This window comes from Saimiri boliviensis, chromosome 11 (assembly GCF_048565385.1).
Source record: "Saimiri boliviensis isolate mSaiBol1 chromosome 11, mSaiBol1.pri, whole genome shotgun sequence".
Classification (NCBI taxonomy): domain Eukaryota; kingdom Metazoa; phylum Chordata; class Mammalia; order Primates; family Cebidae; genus Saimiri; species Saimiri boliviensis.
Window position 1 is genome coordinate 17,566,048 of NC_133459.1, and position 18,447 is coordinate 17,584,494.

An 18,447-nucleotide genomic window follows, 5' to 3' on the forward strand; every position below is an offset into this window, starting at 1 on the left:
GCGAAGGTTTTTTAGCTGATGACTTTCCCTGAGTAATCCTAATTGCTAACCATTTACTAGAACATTTCCCATGGGTCAGGCACTGTGTTGCATACATTATCTTCATTCTTCACGATAATCCTTCCTGTGAGGTGGGTATATTATTTCTAATAAAAATGCAATACACATCTGTGATATACAGTAACACAATGCTGAGAGAAGTAACTGCTTTTCTAAAATCCTATGCAAACCATGTGTTCCAACACATCTTACGCCATTCTTTCAGGGCCCAAAAGCTGGGCCCTGAAACTGGTGCTGAGTCAAGGAAGGCTTGGGCTAGAAAGCAAAGCACACTGAACTGCACCAGCTCTGCCCAAAGTCCAGATCAAGATCACTGCCCTGAGTCTAGACCAGACCGGGCCTCACCTTCTTCCGATCTTCTTCATTTTCAATGGGATCCACTGCACAGCAAGGCTTGGCATAGAGCATGAAGTCGAAGCGGGCATATTTACAGAAGCCACAGGCATTGCAGAGGAAGGGATCCTTTTCATCATAGTTGATGGATCTGAGTAACCAAAGCGTTTGGGTAAGTGAGATGACAAGATTGGGTGGGGTGGGGATCACTCTGAGGAGATGAATTGTGCCATATCTCTATACTCTAGTAACTACTGCAGGGCCTACTGAAGGGACAATAACAAATGACTTAAGCAGCCAGGTACCGAGAAAGCAAGACCCAGAACTAAACTTCTGGACTGCCCTCCACCCTGACCCTCCACCCCTGCCACACGACAGGTACACTCGTACACACATGCGCACACACATACACACACGTATACACCCACACACTGACTCTCTCTCTTCTTCCTCCTCCCTTTCTACCCTTGAACCCACTCTACAAACCCATAATTTTCTAAACGTTGTGAGGGAATCAGACACTGTAATTGCTCACACTGACACTGTTAGAGAAAAGTACAAGGAAAGTGCACAGCCCTGGCCTAGGGGACAACCACCGACTTACCTGCATTTGTGACACTGGTATACATTCTCCCCACAGTTGCCACAGACTCCTGGGTTGGCAGGGACTGAGGCACTACAGCGTGGGCACTGCAGGGTCTCTGTGGAGGCCTGGTAGTTTTCGTAGAAGTCTGCAAACTCAATCATCAGGTTGGAGGCCACAATGGGCAATGGAAGGTCAATCTTCACCTCTGTCTGCCCAGGGGTCAGCTGAACTTTCTTGGCTTTGTGCCAGCGTGCTGGCCTAGGAAAGACAGATGACCTTGAGATTTTCTTATCTAACCCTCAGTGATAACAGTCTGATGACACAAAGAGAAAGACTGTCCTATGTATTTTTCTAAGGCAATTAGTGGTTACTCTAAGGAAAAGAAATCTGGCATATAATAGCAAGCCAGTTTAAAAAAAGTTTTCCACTACCTTTTCTCTGTTTAAAAAAAAAAAAAAAGAACATACAAGTGCTTTTAAGCTGTTATATATGATACCTTTAGAAATTCCAGGAAAACAACAGAAGTATATAACAAGGGAAATCATGACTCCAAAAGCATGCCACACTGAAGCCTGTAAGAGGTACAATGATGATGCCTGCCGCCAAGTTCCCATCCTGACAGCAACCTTGGAAAGATAAAGCTGGGCTGTTTTAGAGAGGCAGAGGAACAAAACCGGGGTCTGCACCAAGTGCCAAGTCAAGTCATAAAGAGGAAAGTATATAATAATTTGGGGGTGATTATATTAACATAATGAGAACTAGTATTTACGGAGTACTTACTATGGGCTAGGCTCTGTTCTCAGCACCTGACACATACTAACTCATTTAATCCTTAAAATAAAACCCTGGAGATGGGGCCCTATCTCCATTTTATAGTTACAAAAACTGAGGTAAGCAGCTTCTCCAAGGTCACAGAGCTACATAGCAGTGCTGGGATCTGAACCCAAATAGTCTACCAGCAGCTCTGCTGACTCCACACAGCAAAAATCAAACCCACCTCCTCTGGAGGGGAATGGGCCCTCCTAACGTGCAACAGCAACTTTCAGGTCACCAAGGTGAAACTGGGCTTTTCAAGGCAAGAAGAGAAAACCTCCCTAGGCAGCTTTCATGGCTACATGTTGCTGTGGTACAAGAGCCTTATCTGCCTCTTGGAATAATAGCATACTTCCATCCTGGGTGCAGAACAACTCTGTAAGTCTTACTATTCAAGTAGCATCGACCTGTGTTCTCCATCCAGTAGCAATGCCTGAGAATTCAACAAAAGGTGATCTGTCTCTGTGAAAGTCAACACTGTAACATGTTAGTGCCTCTCATGGCCTATACACAACATGCCTGACTCAGTCACTGGGATACACGGGCTAGGAAGATCCACTATCAGCAGATACAGAGGAAAGGCACCATGCAGAAACTGAAGAGTGTGTGTACTAAAGACACTCCTTGAGAAATAACTTCCTGCCCTATGAGGAAGAGCATAGCTGTCTTAATCCAAGAAATGACAATTATTTCCCAATACAGAAGGTTTTACAGAAGAACAGAACTTTATATAAGAATAGTTAAACTGGGTATGAGAAGCCTGGAAGTCCCGTCACTCAGCTTCCCCTCCCAAGGCAGGCTGTTCTGGAGCTTCCACAGACCCCTATGGTTCCACTGGACTAATTTTAAAAATCTTTGTCAACATCCTCAGAACTGTTGTTTCACTTTTGTCCTGTGGTCATGAATGGAGTGGTACAAGAGGATGTACCAGGCTTCTAGGGATGTGCTGCCTTACTCCATTCCAGGAACCAAAGGCAGCAACTGAGCTTGAGACTTACAGACCTGCTGCCCCTCCCAAAGCCTAAAAGCTCGTACTTGTTTTTCAGCTCCACGATGGCCTGCACGGTTCGGTTGTTATAATACAGGTTGATGGTCCGCACCATCTTGGTTCGTTTCAGATCCCCGATTTTCACTGTCACTTTGCTGATGGTGTGACTGCCAATTAGCTTCACAACCTGCTGGGTGGTGGTGTACCGCGTGTCCACTTTAATGGAAGAGAGCTTGATATACTAAATACAATAGTTCAAAAAACATGGTATTAGTTCCAGACTCGTACTGCCTTTTAAAAAATTCATCAATGTAAACCACTCTTCATCCACAGATGAAATTTCTATTTTTTTTTTTTTTTTTAATGTTTGTATCCTGGAGGGACAATCAGAAAAAAAAAAAGAAAAAATTTTTTGTAGAAATAGGGTCTTATCATCTTGCCCTGGGCTCGGGGGATCCTCCCACCTTAGCCTCCCCAAGTACTGGGATTATAGGCTTGTGCCACTGTACCCAGTCAAGTTTCTATTTAAGGTAAAAGATGTGGCAGATAAGGATTAGGAGAGGAACATCTATGTGCTAACGATCGATCTCTGGAAACAAGAATCCCACTGGACCTGTAGGCCTCAGGACTGTCCATGTTATAGATGTTACTTACACAGAACGGTACTTCTGGATTATTACACACCAGGCAGGGATCACTCTCCAGGTAATAGCCATCAAACTCCACTAAGCCAGACAAAGTGCTAAGGAAGAAACCAGTTTTAGCATGAATAAATTTTCATCTTAGGAAGCACTGAGCTTCACAAAAAAGTCATAACAAAGCCATGGCTCAATGTCCCCCAAAGTGAGCCTCACCCTAGTGAGAACTCAAGGAAACAGGGGAATTTCCAATAGGATTACAAGGTCACAGGAAAGAAATTTCAACTAACTGCCCTTAGATGTTACCTCATCTTTGATCTACCCTTCAGAGGAACTCTAAAGAGTAGTCTCAAGAGTCACAATTAAATTTACTAAAAATCATTGAACTGTACATTTTAAATAGGTGAATAGATAAATAAACTCATTAAAATTATTTTTAATTTTTTTTTAAAGAACAGTCACTACTAAACCAGAGAAATAATAAATTGTCAATTTAACCAATATCCTCCTATAAAGGTTTTTTTTAAAAAAAAACGGAAGACATTTTCTTTAAATTTGTTTTATCTTATTTAGGCTTAAACCCTTGAAACTAAATACCTCTTTTTTTGCGATAAGGTCTCGCTCTGTCACCCAGGCTGGAGTGCAGTGGTGTGGACCACAATTCACTGCATCCAAGCCATCCTCCTGTCTCAGCCTCCCTAGTGGCTGGGACCACAGGAACACGCCACCACGCCTGGCTCACTTTTTAAAAATTTTTTATGGAGATGAAGTCTCACTATGTTGCCCAGGGTATACAGACCTTTTTACATGACTACTCGCCAAACCCTGAACTCAGCAATGGCATTTTGAGTACCTTCTATGTACCAGGCCCTGGGCTACATGGAAGGGATTAGAATCTCAAGTAGGCAGATTCACTCTTCTCCCAGGGGCTTGTCAATTCCTATGTAAGAGCCTATCAACATGCAAATAACTACTCAGAATGCTGACTGAGCTTTCCAACAGGTAGACAGCAAAACAAAGCTCACTTATAAATGTTGGAGTTGGGGTGGTTTGTAAGAATATGGTTTTGAGTCCGCAGAATCTCCACAGCCTTCTGTGAATACTCCTTCAACTGAAACAGAATTTAGTAAAGAAACAAGTTAAAGCCCAAGAGAAAGTCTTACTGGAAAAGACTTTTGTCTTCTGCATTCTAGCCAAATACTGCCCTAAAAATACCAGACTTCTCAGTCAGAATCACACAAAGCTGGGCCTAATTTTAATCATTTAATGGATTCTGTCTCCTTCAGAAGTTTCCACAGTCTTTAGTGATAGCTGGTACCCTTTCCCAATCTGATGGAGGAAGATCATTTTTATTCTTATGGAAAAGCCATTAAATGGTTGGCTAACTGCAGAAACATTTTCTGGTACATAATCAGGGCTATCAGCAAACCAAGGAACACTTTCTTTTACAAAGAACGTTAATAAGTTCTATCTTCTTTCCATACTTGACCTACTTCATGTGTTAAGTCAAATTTGCTAGTGAATACTGTCTACATCATAGACATATTACACTGCTTAACAAGAAATGTAAAACTAGATGTATTTAAAAGAGATTTCCTGTATGAACTCCCTGTATCTGGGTTGTTCGTAATATTCTTAACTCAAGAGAAAAGAGGTAAAATATGGCAAGTTAGCCTCTCTGACCATAAAGCAACTGTTACCTTTTTCTCCGTTTGTGGTGTTTTCAAGGAGAAATAGCCTAGCAGGTCCACAAACTGGGCAGCCTTACGACCATAGGCTGGGAGCTCTGGCCAGATGGCCCACATCAGATCTAGCAGGAGCTCCTGTTGAGATTTGCTGGAATTTCTGTAGACAGATGACAGCTCATGTTACCAAGCAGCAGAAAACCCTGAGGCACCTGTGCTTATCACTGAGGCCCTAGTATTGTTTTTGTAAATATATCTATTTCCCCACAATTATGGGTTAAGTTTGAATAATTTTCTTTCTCTTCTGACAGTCACTCCTAACAGAGATACCATAGTCATTTGCTGCCTCTATCTATCACCCAGTATATCCCAGAGCAGCAACTGAGCTTTCTTAGCCTAAAGAGTCCAGCTTGATCATTTAAAAAGCCCCAAAACATTGCCTTCTGAGTAGAAAACAGATCCTCTCTTGTCTATGACATCAGTTTAATAGCTAAAAAGCAGACAACAACGAAGAAATCTCTAAAGCACAAGAGGATTCAGGCTGGCATAACTACCGACTCTGTGCCTGCATGTAACCGAAAACCAAAACGAACTGCATTATGCACCCTGGCCTCAGACCCTTGCAGGTCTGCCAAACCAAGCCCTGGGCCCACCTGTAGATGTGCAGCGTCAGGCAGTGGGCCTGCCAGCGCACTGAGGAAGAATTGGACTCTAGCAGGAAGCAACGCAGGAACTGGATCAGGGTTTCCTTATCAGCAAATTTGTTCAGCTGGTTCACCAGAGCTGTGCACAGCTGGTCCTCCTGGCTGCCAGAGCTTTCACCTGCAAGATTAAAACAGGACTGAGGGCTGAAGAGTAGGAAGAAGTCCTCCGGAGTCCTAAGGCCTGGGCTACCAAATTGGGAGAGAGGGAACTCTGTCCATTTCTTAAAGTTTCTACTGAAAGCTGATATTCTGCAAAACAATTTTTAGTTGTTTACTGGGTGACAAATAGGTAAGCCCCAAATGAGACGTATGTGCAGCACTGGTGATGCAGTGGTGAGCACAACTGCCTTCAGATGAGACATACAATAATGTCACTGAAAACCACAAAGTGTTACGTAAGGTGACAATGAACAAATACAGTTAACACCAGAGGAGGAATTTCCTTTCAAGAGCTTGCAATAGGCCTGCACAGAGATGTCTGATCATTAACTGGAGGAATGTGAACCAGCACCACTGCTCTCAACCCTGATCACCTATCTGAGGTCTCCAAGGACCACAGAAAACACTGCAGCTGCTGGTGAGGGTCAGCTAAGAGAGCTAACTTTCACTAAGCATTTACCAATGTACTAAGTATCATTTCACATAACTCTGATGGGAGTTCCATAGAGCAGGTGTTATTATTTCACAGAATAAGAAATCTTGAACTACTAAAAATGTTCAGTGCATTTTGACTTTTCCTATTACTGTCACTTGGCATAAGAAGTCGTGCTGTTTAAGGTGTCACTTCAATATAATTAAAAATGAGACCCAAAGTAGACACTAGAGAACATTTGGGTTTTAGGTCCCCTGTAAATCAGGATTAAAAGACCTTTTACAACAGAACAAATCATGTGATCCAAGAGAGATTTATGCACATAACTGTGGTCATAATGACAAAAGGGTGACCCTTACCGTCTTTCTCCTTTTCTTTTTCTTCTTTCTTGCTCTTTTTAGTGGAAGACTTGGACTGTGTTGTGGCTTGTCCAGAACTGGCAGCCACAGGGGCTGAGGAGGAAGAAGCACTGGAGGATCCCGCAGAGGCTGCCAGTGCAGCGAGCACTTTGCTACCGCACAGAGCACAGGAGAGCAGCTGCAGCAGCACTGGAGACACGCCCTCGTCCACAAGGAAACTGACTTGGAGGAGGAAGTACAGGACGGCTGCAAGCAGAGGAGACAGCGGCTCAGCTCTGAGAAGACCTCGACCAGACTCACAAGAACCAAAGCAACATCTCCATATAGCTCAGACTGCCTGCTCTCACCAGCCTTCTTTTCCATGTCCTTTCTGCTGAACATTGTGAAGAAGTTATACTTTCTGTGGAAATCTCTGAAAAGCATTATAACTACCCACCAACCAGAGCCCCTGCTCCTTTAAATAAAGGGTTCTCTAGCCTCCACCTACTCCTCTTTGGCTTTACTGCCACTGCCTGGTGGTCAGAGTATCCCACTTTGTGCTTCCATAGAACCTCAGACTTTGACTATCAGCCCTTATCACTCTTTCACGTTTTTACTTGTCTTCTTTGCTAGGCAGAGTTCCATCTAGTCTATGTATCTTGTTCATAGCTGTATCTCCAGCATCCAGTTCGGTGCTTGGCATATAGTAGGCCTTAACAGTTCCTGAGTAACAGCAATCAAAAGGAGCAGCATTGCTTACAGTCATCTTTAATGCAGAATTTCTGCCAGTTGATGGTTCGCTGGGCGGCAATCTCTGCACAGGCTTTCAGGTGCTCCATCTAAAATAGGAACCAACCAGGGAAAATGAGCAACTCCACCATGTAGCCCGGACAGGCACCACACCTGCTAGCTGAAGCCATCACCCTGGCTCTGGGCTCCAAGCCAAACATGGTCTTCTGAGCAAGGCAGGTGCTTGCTGGGATGTCTGGTGAACCTGGGACCAAGGCTCACACACTGCTGCAAGCACTGCAGCTCTTACTGAACCTGCCTTTGTTCTACCCACCAATCCCCATGGAAGGCCCTCTGTTTTCAGGGAACCTTCAGACTACTCAGTAAGGCAACAGCAAAAGCTAGACCATGACCTAAGAAAGTACAATCCGGTTTACTTTTCTTGATATAAACACAATAGCGAGGACACGAGACAGCTGGATTAAAGATGTTCTTTCTAGGCTGTTCACATACAAAATACTCAGTTTACTCCCCTAAGTCCAAACCGTTTCTCTTTAGGCAGTAATACACTTTTCTAGTCAAACCTTCACTATTTCTTTTGTATTTAAAAGAAAAAAACAGAGTTGCACAAAGAGGTCAATCCTGTCCAGATGTAAGCAAATGGCACTGATAAGCCCAAGCCGTACCCCTCACAGTGGAGGAACTGCTGCCAGGTGGGACAAGAGTGCTGAGGGGAACATCCGAAACCCTGAAGCCAACTATACATGATACAGCATCCAGGTAGGGGTTACCCTTATCTCAACCCTATGCCATTGTCAACACAGTTAAAAGCCCTGCGTTATTACCTCCAGCCCTTTAACCTACTTGGCAAAGCCTCATCACATGCCCCCTCCCTACCCTACCAGGTCCCAACCCTCGTACCAGGCTGATGAGTGTGTCATATTGCAAGGCGGAGCCTGAGCTGGCTGTAACCACACTTGCCCGGAGGAATATCCCCTGCTCTTCTAGCAGCTTCTTGATCCCACGCACATGAGAGTCCAGGGTGTGCAAATCCCGGAGCTGGCGGTACTTCTCTTTGGATCCACAGATGAAGAGCAGAAGTTTTCGGACTTGACGCCGCACAAATGGAGTCTGCTGGATCATTAGGTACTTGAGGAGACAAACAACACAAAGAGTAAATGACTCTGGGACTGTATCTATATCAACTGTGGCTCTCACACCCTAGGTTTTAATAAACTGTTATTAAAAGTCGGGGAGAGACTGGGTACAGTGGCTCACAGGTGTAATCCTAGCACTTTGGAAGGCCGAGGCGAGCTGATCACTTGAGGTCAGGATTTCAAGACCAGCCTGGCCAACATGGTGAAACCCCATCTCTACTAAAAACACAAATATTAACTGGGCATGGTATCACATGTTTGTAATCCCAATTAGTAGGGAAGCTGAGGCAGGAGAACTGCTTGAACCCAGGGAGCAGAGGTCACAGTGAGCCAAGATCATGCCATTGCACTCCAGCCTGGGCCGACAGAGCAAGATTACATCTCAAAAAAAAGAAAAGCTGGAGAGAAACACAAACCAAGCTATTTCCTCTTCACCAAACCAACCTCTCTTGAACTTAAGTATCTTTTCATGGGACCAGGAGAAAGCAAGAGAGAGAAAGAAATCAAAGAGGAAAATATCAATATTCATGCATGTCTTCCTTGTGCACTTAGGAATCTATAGGGCAGCTGGCCTCTACTTCAGCCCACCCAAAGGGAAACTATCAAGAAAAAAAACCATTCCAAATCTCTCTTTCAGGTAAAAGAGCAAAAGAAAAGATTGGGTTGGTACAACTATGTAACTGGAAATCTTCCTTTGAGGTTTGCTAACAGATTATTCTTCCCAGAGTGAATCTATCTCAGGCTTGCTGTGCTGGTTACTAAGGTTATTAAGCTATTGTCTCCCAACCCCCTCATCACCAACTCTGCCCAGTGATGCCCCGGCTAGAATTATGCCAAGTGCACTGCTTCTTTGCCAGCTGGCTCCCTCTCAAGTTCTGCCAAGAGGGAGGGAGGCTGGCAGCAGGAAGAAGGGGCTTGCTTCTTCCCATCTGCCTGCAGTCCAGCAACAGCCCTGCACCCTGACAGCCACAGTGTGTTCTAATCATCAGCTACATCTCATCCCTGCAGAGCTACCAGCTTCCCGATAGCTGCTTCGGGCGGTTACTACCCCTGTGTTACCTCAATGTTTCTGTTCTTGTTGTCCAACAGCATTTACCCAATTTCCCATATTGAAATTTCTCTGTTAAGATAACTAGTATAGTTTGTTTTCCTGACAGAACCTAAATTATTAAACTTGCTGGTTATCAGCACATGTGGGGGAGTTCAACACACAGAATCACAAGGTAAAGTATGGCTTCTTTGATACACATCTCCCACAGTTCTACCACACAGTACATTCCAGAAGGGCAAGACCGAGATCTAGAAGGGTGAAAGGGACTCTGCAAGGGGAAATACCAAGTGAGGATGAGGAAGAAAGGGGCCCACAGAGGCAAATGCATATGTGTTCTCAGCCCAACAAGCATGCAGCTTGGACCTTCACTTACCTCGGAGAGAAAGTAAAACCATGAATGGTCAAAGACAGGAGGAGGGATTCGAGAATTGGTGTCAGCGATCTTTTTGATTTGGTAGGGAAGCCTCAGTACCATTTCTGTTAGAAGCTGAGTATAGGCCTCAAACACATCAGCAGCATGACCCTGGGAGAGGAAAATTTGCGTGAGACCCTGTGACTGTCGATTTTCCAGGACCACAATTAGGAAAAAGGCTGGCTCATGGTCACTAGACATACTGCATGTTAGAGGTGGTAAAGGGTGCCTTTCAGAGCCAGAACCAAGACTGACTGACAGTTTATTCTACAAACTCAGAAGACCCGGCTTCTGGGGGCAATTTAATTACATGCAAAGGTTACAGTGGAGGCAGGCCTCACTGTTCCTAAAAGTCTTAATACTTCACTCTGTGGTTTTTGACACTGGGTTGATTGTATTCTGCTTAAAGATGAGTACTAGAAAGGCCAAAATAATTGGAAAAAAAAATGGTAGTAAGGATCTCTAACTTCTATGAGATGCATTCTATTCCCTAGAACCAAAATTTCCCATGATAACAGAAATTGTTAAATAAACTAAGGCAAGAAAATCACTAAACTCAGTCAAGATTCCTGGCTTCACATAACACAAAAAGGCAGGGGTAAATGAGAGGTTTGCGGACAGTGGAAACAACAGCTATCCTGCAAGCTGTGTGGTAAAGAATCTGTAAGAGTTTGAGGGCACAGTGTGTCTCATACATTCAATTCCCAGTTACTCACTGGCTCTGTATCAAGCACTGGAGTTGGAAATATGAATAAAATGTGGTTTCTGCTCAGAGTATGGAGGGGAAGATAGGTGAACGAGTGCACAGGATGCTCGGGGAACCCAGGACGAGGCTCTCTCAAGCAGACTTAATGGCAGGGAGTGTGTATTAGGGAGGTTTTCCCAAGGATCCAAAGCCTGTGCTGGGTCTTGAAGAAGGCCTTAGAATTCGCTAGACAGGGGAAGAAAGGGGAGCAGAGGGAATGGAAAGAATTCCAGAAGGGACAGCATGAACAAAGGCAACATACCACATCTTGGGAAATGCACAGGCTGAGAGGGCTGCGTGTAGGGTGTTATAGGTGACATAGCTATAGAGTCAAGCAGGTAGCTGGGTCCTCAAGAACTTTTTGGCCTATAAGTTATGGAAAACCACCAAAGACTCATGAAAAAAAGAGCAAGATACGATCAGATCCACACTTGATGCCTATCGTATTCCTACCCTATTCAAAGCTATTCTGAGTGGGCAGTGAGGAAGAGAGTGGTGGTAACAGTTAACATGGACTGAGCATTGATCCATTCTAGGTACTGTGCTAAGTCCTTTACAAACATCACCTCACAACAGCCCTGTAAAGTAGATACTATGTGTATGCTCATTTTCCAGCTGTAGAAGCTGACGCTTAGTGAGGTTAGACAGACAGAACTTCTCCACACTTCGAGATCGGTAAGTAAGAATATAAGATGGGACTATCCCAGATCAATCTGATCCGAAGGCCTATCTTTCTTAATAAGTATGTTAAAGGGCCTCTCAGTCGTGATGGCACAGGGAATGTCTGACACACACATCATGACCCACAACTGTGACATTAGCTTATACCTTCTCATCTTTTTCTAAACTTAATGTGAAATGAGATAACTATGATTTCATTCAATTCTCTCAATTTACAAAGAGGCAGGAACCAGAATCCCACAGAAGGTTGGGAGAAGCAGTCATTTGTTAAATCATGCTGAGATTAACCCCCACCAAGGAATGCCAGCTCCTTCCTACGGCTCTTCACCCCTGAGCTGTCTTCACTGTGAGGAAAGAGAAGAGTGCTCTGAACAAACGACAAGAGTGTTTCTTTGATGAGGGAAAGATCTCACCTTCACGTACTGGCGGAGAAAGAATGGGCTCATGTCAGGTGGGGAGGAGGTAGTATGTGGTTTCAGCAACTGGCTGGTAGCCACAGGCTCCTCGTCATTCTGTTGGCTCTTCCAATATTCCAGCAGTGATTTCAGCACGTGCAGGCAGTAGTCCACAGCCCCAGAGCTCAGGAGAGCTGCTGCTGTGGCACTGGAGATGAGAGAAGATGACTGGGAGACAGAAAACACAGCGATGGTAAGAATGGCTTGTACAAACAATGTGAAGTCCAGGAGGCTGTTGGGGGTGGGAAACACATTTACAATAGTCTTAGCTATTATGGCAGTGAGTGAATCAGGCTCTTGTACTGAAACTTTCCCAAGGAAGTTTGTGAGGGTGTTCAGAACTTTTTTGAACAACAACATGGTAAGACAAACAAAGAAACACACCTGTTCTCAACTCTAACGTTGCCACATACACGTGCCAGAGTCCAGGGAGGCAAGGATTAGATAACCTTTCCCCCTAGAAGGGTAGGCTTTTCTCTTTTACCTTGAGCAACTAGAAAAGCAGCCCAATTCAAAAAGGAGAGAGAAAACTTTCCATTATAGGCACGTCTAAACAACCCCACCCCACCCTCTGCAGAGTCTCTTCCACAGAACCAGCTTCCACAGGAGATGGGGGTGAGTGATCACATGCATAAAAAAGTAGGAGAAAAGCTACTGTATATAAGACCATTAGAAGAGCCTTGCAAATCCCAGCAAACCCCACAGCTCCTAAGCTCATTAAGATTGGATGCAGTTCAGCCTCAATTTCTACCTTCTCTGCTTCATGCTAATCTCCTTTCACCACACACACATTGCTTTCTCTCTGCTTTATTACCATACCTTATAGCAACATACACTAGGGGAATCCTCTTAGCCACTCTGTGCCTTGCAGAAGAGGCCCCTGCTTTTCAATAATGGAACTTCCAAAACCTTTTACCCCTCCACTGGAGGGATTGTTAGCAAAGTCTAGGGCTTGGAAGGGATTTGGAAAAAGGTGGAGGTTCTGCTCTTGAAAAGGTGACAGCTTAGAATCTTACTCCCCTGAGGCAACAATGGCTTTATTCTTACAGAGGACTATCACCCCCACACTGGCCCTAGCACTACCCAGACAATTCTCTTACCTTTCCCCAAACCCATAAACTCAAAGCAAAAATACCTCACATATGGAAGACTTGGATCCAGATTTGGTGCGGGACATGAAGACACTCAGGAGTCTCATTACAACCAGATGGACTTCATTCAGGGCGCTGCGCTCATTCTTCTTGGAGACATCCTGCAGACAAAAGCATAAGCCCAGAAACCTATACTTACTCGATGCTTGAGGCAACCTCTGAATAAGATTCCTTCAAGTCAAACCCATCAGCCCCAAAAGTCTCAGACTGAATCAGAGACAAAACAAGCCCCAGAATATCCACGGGGCATCTAGAGCTCAATACGCTCAGGAGACCATATTAAGATACAAACCACTAATTTAATGCTTTCACCTCACTGAGTACAAAAGGTCCATGAGGATAAGAACTTCATCTTTGCCCTCAATTATGCTCATGGTCCAAAACTATGCTTAGGCCAAAACGGGCCCTGAATACACTTTTGTTGACTCAATAGAACTGGAGCCCTCAGTAGATGGTTACCCCATGAAACAAGGTGAAGTTCCTCTACAAAAGGAATGGGAACATAAGGAAGGATCTAAGCCAGTCCTGTTTCTCACACAGACTGACTCTCAGATTTTACCTTTTTATCCATGCCCAACTCAGCAATAAGCTGGGAGAGCAGGTTGTCTAGGGCCCCCTTGTCTTTCTCATCTTCGCCATCCAGATCTGTAGTGAGCATTAGAATGACCTAGAAGTCAAAAAGAGAAAACACAAAACCCAATTTCCTAAAGAACAAGAACTGAAAATACAGGGTGTTTCACAAGAAACCCCAATCCTCCTGCCATCCCTCCCTATCAATCCTAACTGTAATCCATTACAGCATTTTAAATTCCAGGTATCCAAAGTTTCAGTGTTCAGAGTCAGAAAAGTCAAATTCTGATATTTACCACACTTGACATTACAAAAAATGTTCTGTAAAAAGTTTGTAAAATTAATGAACTAACCTGTATCATATCCAAGCAAAGTAGCTCGAGATAGGGTGGTGCACTGAGCTAAGAATTAAAGAACAGTTTTTCCTCTGAGGAAGACAGCCAGTGAGTGGAAGAACAGCTATTAGCCCACACTCTAATATGGACACAGAGACTAGAGACTCAGAATCTCAGGAGCAGGCTTTTGCATTGGCTGTCAATAATTACCTAGACGAACTTGCGCATTTAAAAAATTCTCTGACTCTTAGCCTTCACATTTATAAAATGTAGAGCTATAATTTGTAGCTCAAAATTAGATTTCATTACTTTGTGGCCTAACACCAAACGAACAAAGGCTCCCAGGACCTCTGGAAGAGAGATGCAGAAATGCTTAAGGAGGGTCTGATCATGTGACAGACCCAGGTGAGCTAAGGGTTACCTGCATGTACGGGATGGCCCGGACACCGCCAACGTTTCGTAACTGAGGCAGGGTCTGCAGTAATCTCTCCAATAGCATTAGACGGACCATGTGCAGCCTAAAGGGCCAAGGAAAAAATACAAAATATGAGCTGTACATCAACAGGAACCAGTTGAATATAGTTCCCTCCCCACACCCACCCAGCTACCAAGGCTTCAACAAGAAGCCTAATGCTTAGGAACAATCTCTAGCATTAAAAAAGTTAAGAACTGCCTAACTGGTATGCCAGTCAGCAACACAAAAGAGGAGATCCCACTCTGTTAAAAGAAAGCAAAACTATTCTAAAATACAACTGATGGCACTGAAAGAAATCCTACTACAGGAAAGTTCAAAATATTTCCCAAGGCATCAGGCCCTACTAGTTCCCAATTCCAAAAACAAACCTCCAACTGCAAGATTTATGGCTTTTTTTCTAATATGTGGCCCTATTCTGCCTCCGGGCATTATCTTCTAGAATTCTTCTATATACAAATTCTGTATCACCCAGCTGCACAGTGACCTAGCCCTTTCTCACATTTCCAAAATCTTACAAAGGCCAGTCACTGCTCTACTCTCTCACACCTTGTCCACCATCTTCCTAATTCCGTTTCAATGTCTCACTCTCCTACTGGACCCATGAGTTTTCCCATATACTCAATTGGCCATTATCTAGCCTTCATCTGCAGATACACAGCTGACCTGTATTATACTAAGGATGTGCCCCTTGATCTCTATGCTGATTCAAGAGGATGATGAAAATTAATGAAGGTCCTGCTGACAATGTGGTTGGCAGTCTCACCTAATACACAATCTTATGCAGATTAAAAATATAGTTGCTGAATAAATTAATGGATTCACTTTTGTAATTAGTAAATGGTCCTTGTCTCATTTTTTTTGAGACAAAGTCTTGCTCTGTTGTCCAGGCTGGAGTGCAGTGGCACAATCTCGGCTCAATGCAACCTCCACCTCCTGGGTTTCTCCTGCCTCAGCCTCCTGAGTAGCTGGGACCACAGGCACATACCACCACATCTGGTTAATTTTTTTTTTTTTTTTTTTTTTGTATTTTCAGTAGAGACAGGGTTTCACCATGTTACCAGGATGGTCTAGATCTCCTGACTTTGTGATCCACCCCCCTCAGCCTCCCAAAGTGCTGGAATTACAGATGTGAGCCACCATGCCCAGCCCCCTGTCTCATTTATATCTTAGAGATTATTTGTAAGAAACCATATGCCTATATTTTAATGTGTGATTTGTGTTACGTATCTTAACAGCTATCCAAAATACTTTTTCTTTTCTTAAAAACAAACTTTTTTAAAAATACAAAAACAGACCAAAAAAATTGCTTTAAAGAAAATAGCTGGGCATTGTGGTTTGCCTATAATTTCAGCAATTCAGGAGGCTAAAAAGGGAGGATTGGTTGAGCCCAGGAATTCAAAGATGCAGTGAGCTATAATCATACCATTGCACTCTAGCCTGGGCAACAGAGCTAAAGTGAGCCACTGTACTCAGCCCAGAATATTTTCAAAATAATACAAGTCTGAATGGAAAGTACAGGGTCTAGGGCTCGGTGCAGTAGCTCACGTCTATAATCCCAACACTTGGGGGCTGAGGCAGGAGTTCAAGACCAGCCAGGGGAACACAGCAAGACCTCATCTCTACAAAAAATTTAAAAATTAGGCAGGCATGGTGGCATGTGCCTATAGTCCTGCCTCAGGAAGATCACTTCATCCCAGGAGTTCAAGGTTACAGTGAGCCATGATCATGCCACTGTACTCCAGCCTGAACAAAAGAGTGAGAGCCTATTTCCAGAAAAAGAATGAATGAAAGTACAGGGTCTTACATGAATTATAAATTATCATTCTAAAAAGAACTCAAAGGAATGAGCTAACTGTTCTTCAGAATACCATGCATGTGTCTGGTAGTAGTTAGCCAAGCTAGGTGGGAACTAAAAACAAGTAAGAATTGATCACAGATGGACACGGTACAAGTGAGGAAAGGTGAGATGAGAGCAGCCATTCAATAGTTTGAACATAAAACATGAGAAGATGAATTTGTTTTGAGATGGATTAGTATCTTCAGATTTGGAGACCATACATGTGAATACACACACATGAAGAAAAAAGTCAATAAAATGAGCAGAGTCTAGACTTGAACCAAGATCACAGCAGAGTATTTTCAAACATCGGTCATTCATTCCTATTTTATTATTTTATTTTATTTTTATTTTTGAGACAGGGACATTCTGTTGCCCAGGCTGGAGTGCAGTGGCACAATCACAGCTCAGTGCAGCCTTGACTTCCTGGTCTTAAGAGTTCCTCCCACCTCAGCCTCCTGAGTAGCTGGTACCACAAGCGCATGCCACCATGCCCAGCTAATTTTTTTATTTTTTGTAGAGACAGGGTCTCCATATGTTGCCCAGGCTGATCTCAAACTCCTGGACTCAAGTGATCCACCCAACTTCAGCCACTTCTTTCACATTTTCAAATTCTTATACAGTACTCTTAAAACTTTAAATAAATAAATAAACAAATAAACACAGCACCAAAAACTGAAGTTTCCTTTTCTTTAGTGACTTAAAAGTAAAATTCTGTTTTATCATATAAAATCAGGTTAACTTAAAACCACTACAGGGACTTCCATTGCCAGTATGGCTAGGTTACCTAAATTCACCCTCCTCCTAAACACAAATGAAAATCCTAAGAAGATAGATACAACACCATTTTAGAAGTAATGATGAGTCTCAACAGATTTCAAAAAATCTACAATCACACAGTATGTTCCCCAACCATGGGAAAATTAAAATGTAAACCAGTAACAAAAAGATAAGTAGAAAATTCCCAAATGTTTGGAAATTTAGTAACACACTTTTAAATATCCCATGGGCCAAAGACTAAATTACAACAAAATTTAGAAAACAGTTTGAATTGAACAGCAATGAAAATAGAACACTATCAAAATATGTGAGCTGCAGCCAAAGCAAGATTAAGATGGAATTTTAGAAAAAACATTGCTTCAAATACATACATATTTTTTTGAGACAGAGTCTCACTCTGTCACCCAGGCTGGAGTGTAGTAGTGCTATCTCAGCTCACAGCAATCTCCACCTCCCAGGTTCAAGTGATTCTCCTGTCTCAGCCTCCCAAGTAGCTGGAATTACAGGCGTGTGCCACCACACAAGACTAATTTTTATATTTTTAGGAGACAGGGTTTTGCTACGTTGGTCAGGCTGGTTTCAAACTACTGACCTCAAGCGATCGGCCCACCTCAGCCTCCCAAAGTGATGGGATTAAAAGCGAGAGCCACTGTGCACAGCGAATATGTACTTTTAAAGTAGGTTTAAAATACATATGATTAAATGATTTAGGTTTGTATCTAATAAGCCAGAAACAGAACAGAAAATTAAACAAACAAAAAAATAGTAAAAAATTAAGCAAAAGAAAGGAAATAATGAATAGATACATAAGTTACCGCTGCCAGAAATGAAAAAAGATAAATCATTAAAGATTGTTAAGACATTAAAAAGATGAGAAAAAAACACATGAACAGGCTTATGCCTGTAAAACTAACTTTAATAAAATGAACAAATTCCTTGTAAAATATACCAATATTAAATTAAATAAAAATAATTTTCTAGCATTTAAAGAATAAACCTAATTTAAAATCTTCCCTTAAATAAAGTCCAGACTCAGATGACTTCACTAGTGAATTTCTCTAAGAATTTATGGCCTTTGGGAGGCCGAGGCGGGTGGATCACTAGGTCAAGAGATCGAGACCATCCTGGTCAACATGGTGAAACCACGTCTCTACTAAAAATACAAAAATTAGCTGAGCATGGTGGCACATGCCTCTAGTCCCAGCTACTCAGGAGGCTAAGGCAGGAGAATTGCTTGAACCCAGGGAGGCGGAGGTTGCGGTGAGCCGAGATTGTGCCATTGCACTCCAGGCCTGTGTAACAAGAGCAAAACTCTGTCTCAAAAAAAAGGGG

At 43.1% G+C, this 18,447-nt stretch overlaps 1 protein-coding gene across 6 annotated transcripts in view; it reads right to left on the reverse strand.

The window, feature by feature from the left end:
• The window catches only part of UBR4 (ubiquitin protein ligase E3 component n-recognin 4), a 141,478-nt gene that overhangs the window by 41,634 nt on the left and 81,397 nt on the right, over nucleotides 1-18,447 (reverse strand). For all 6 annotated transcript variants that reach the window (XM_003934946.4, XM_074380168.1, XM_039473494.2 and 3 more), the window contains 15 exons: nucleotides 14,445-14,541; nucleotides 13,678-13,785; nucleotides 13,103-13,219; nucleotides 11,926-12,135; nucleotides 10,048-10,197; nucleotides 8,388-8,615; nucleotides 7,498-7,576; nucleotides 6,759-7,004; nucleotides 5,757-5,925; nucleotides 5,119-5,263; nucleotides 4,444-4,529; nucleotides 3,435-3,522; nucleotides 2,828-3,021; nucleotides 998-1,237; nucleotides 406-544 (listed from right to left, as the gene is read on the reverse strand). In XM_003934946.4, coding sequence (XP_003934995.2) covers nucleotides 406-544; nucleotides 998-1,237; nucleotides 2,828-3,021; nucleotides 3,435-3,522; nucleotides 4,444-4,529; nucleotides 5,119-5,263; nucleotides 5,757-5,925; nucleotides 6,759-7,004; nucleotides 7,498-7,576; nucleotides 8,388-8,615; nucleotides 10,048-10,197; nucleotides 11,926-12,135; nucleotides 13,103-13,219; nucleotides 13,678-13,785; nucleotides 14,445-14,541 — 2,296 coding nt within the window. The remainder of the gene's footprint in view (nucleotides 1-405; nucleotides 545-997; nucleotides 1,238-2,827; nucleotides 3,022-3,434; nucleotides 3,523-4,443; nucleotides 4,530-5,118; nucleotides 5,264-5,756; nucleotides 5,926-6,758; nucleotides 7,005-7,497; nucleotides 7,577-8,387; nucleotides 8,616-10,047; nucleotides 10,198-11,925; nucleotides 12,136-13,102; nucleotides 13,220-13,677; nucleotides 13,786-14,444; nucleotides 14,542-18,447) is intronic.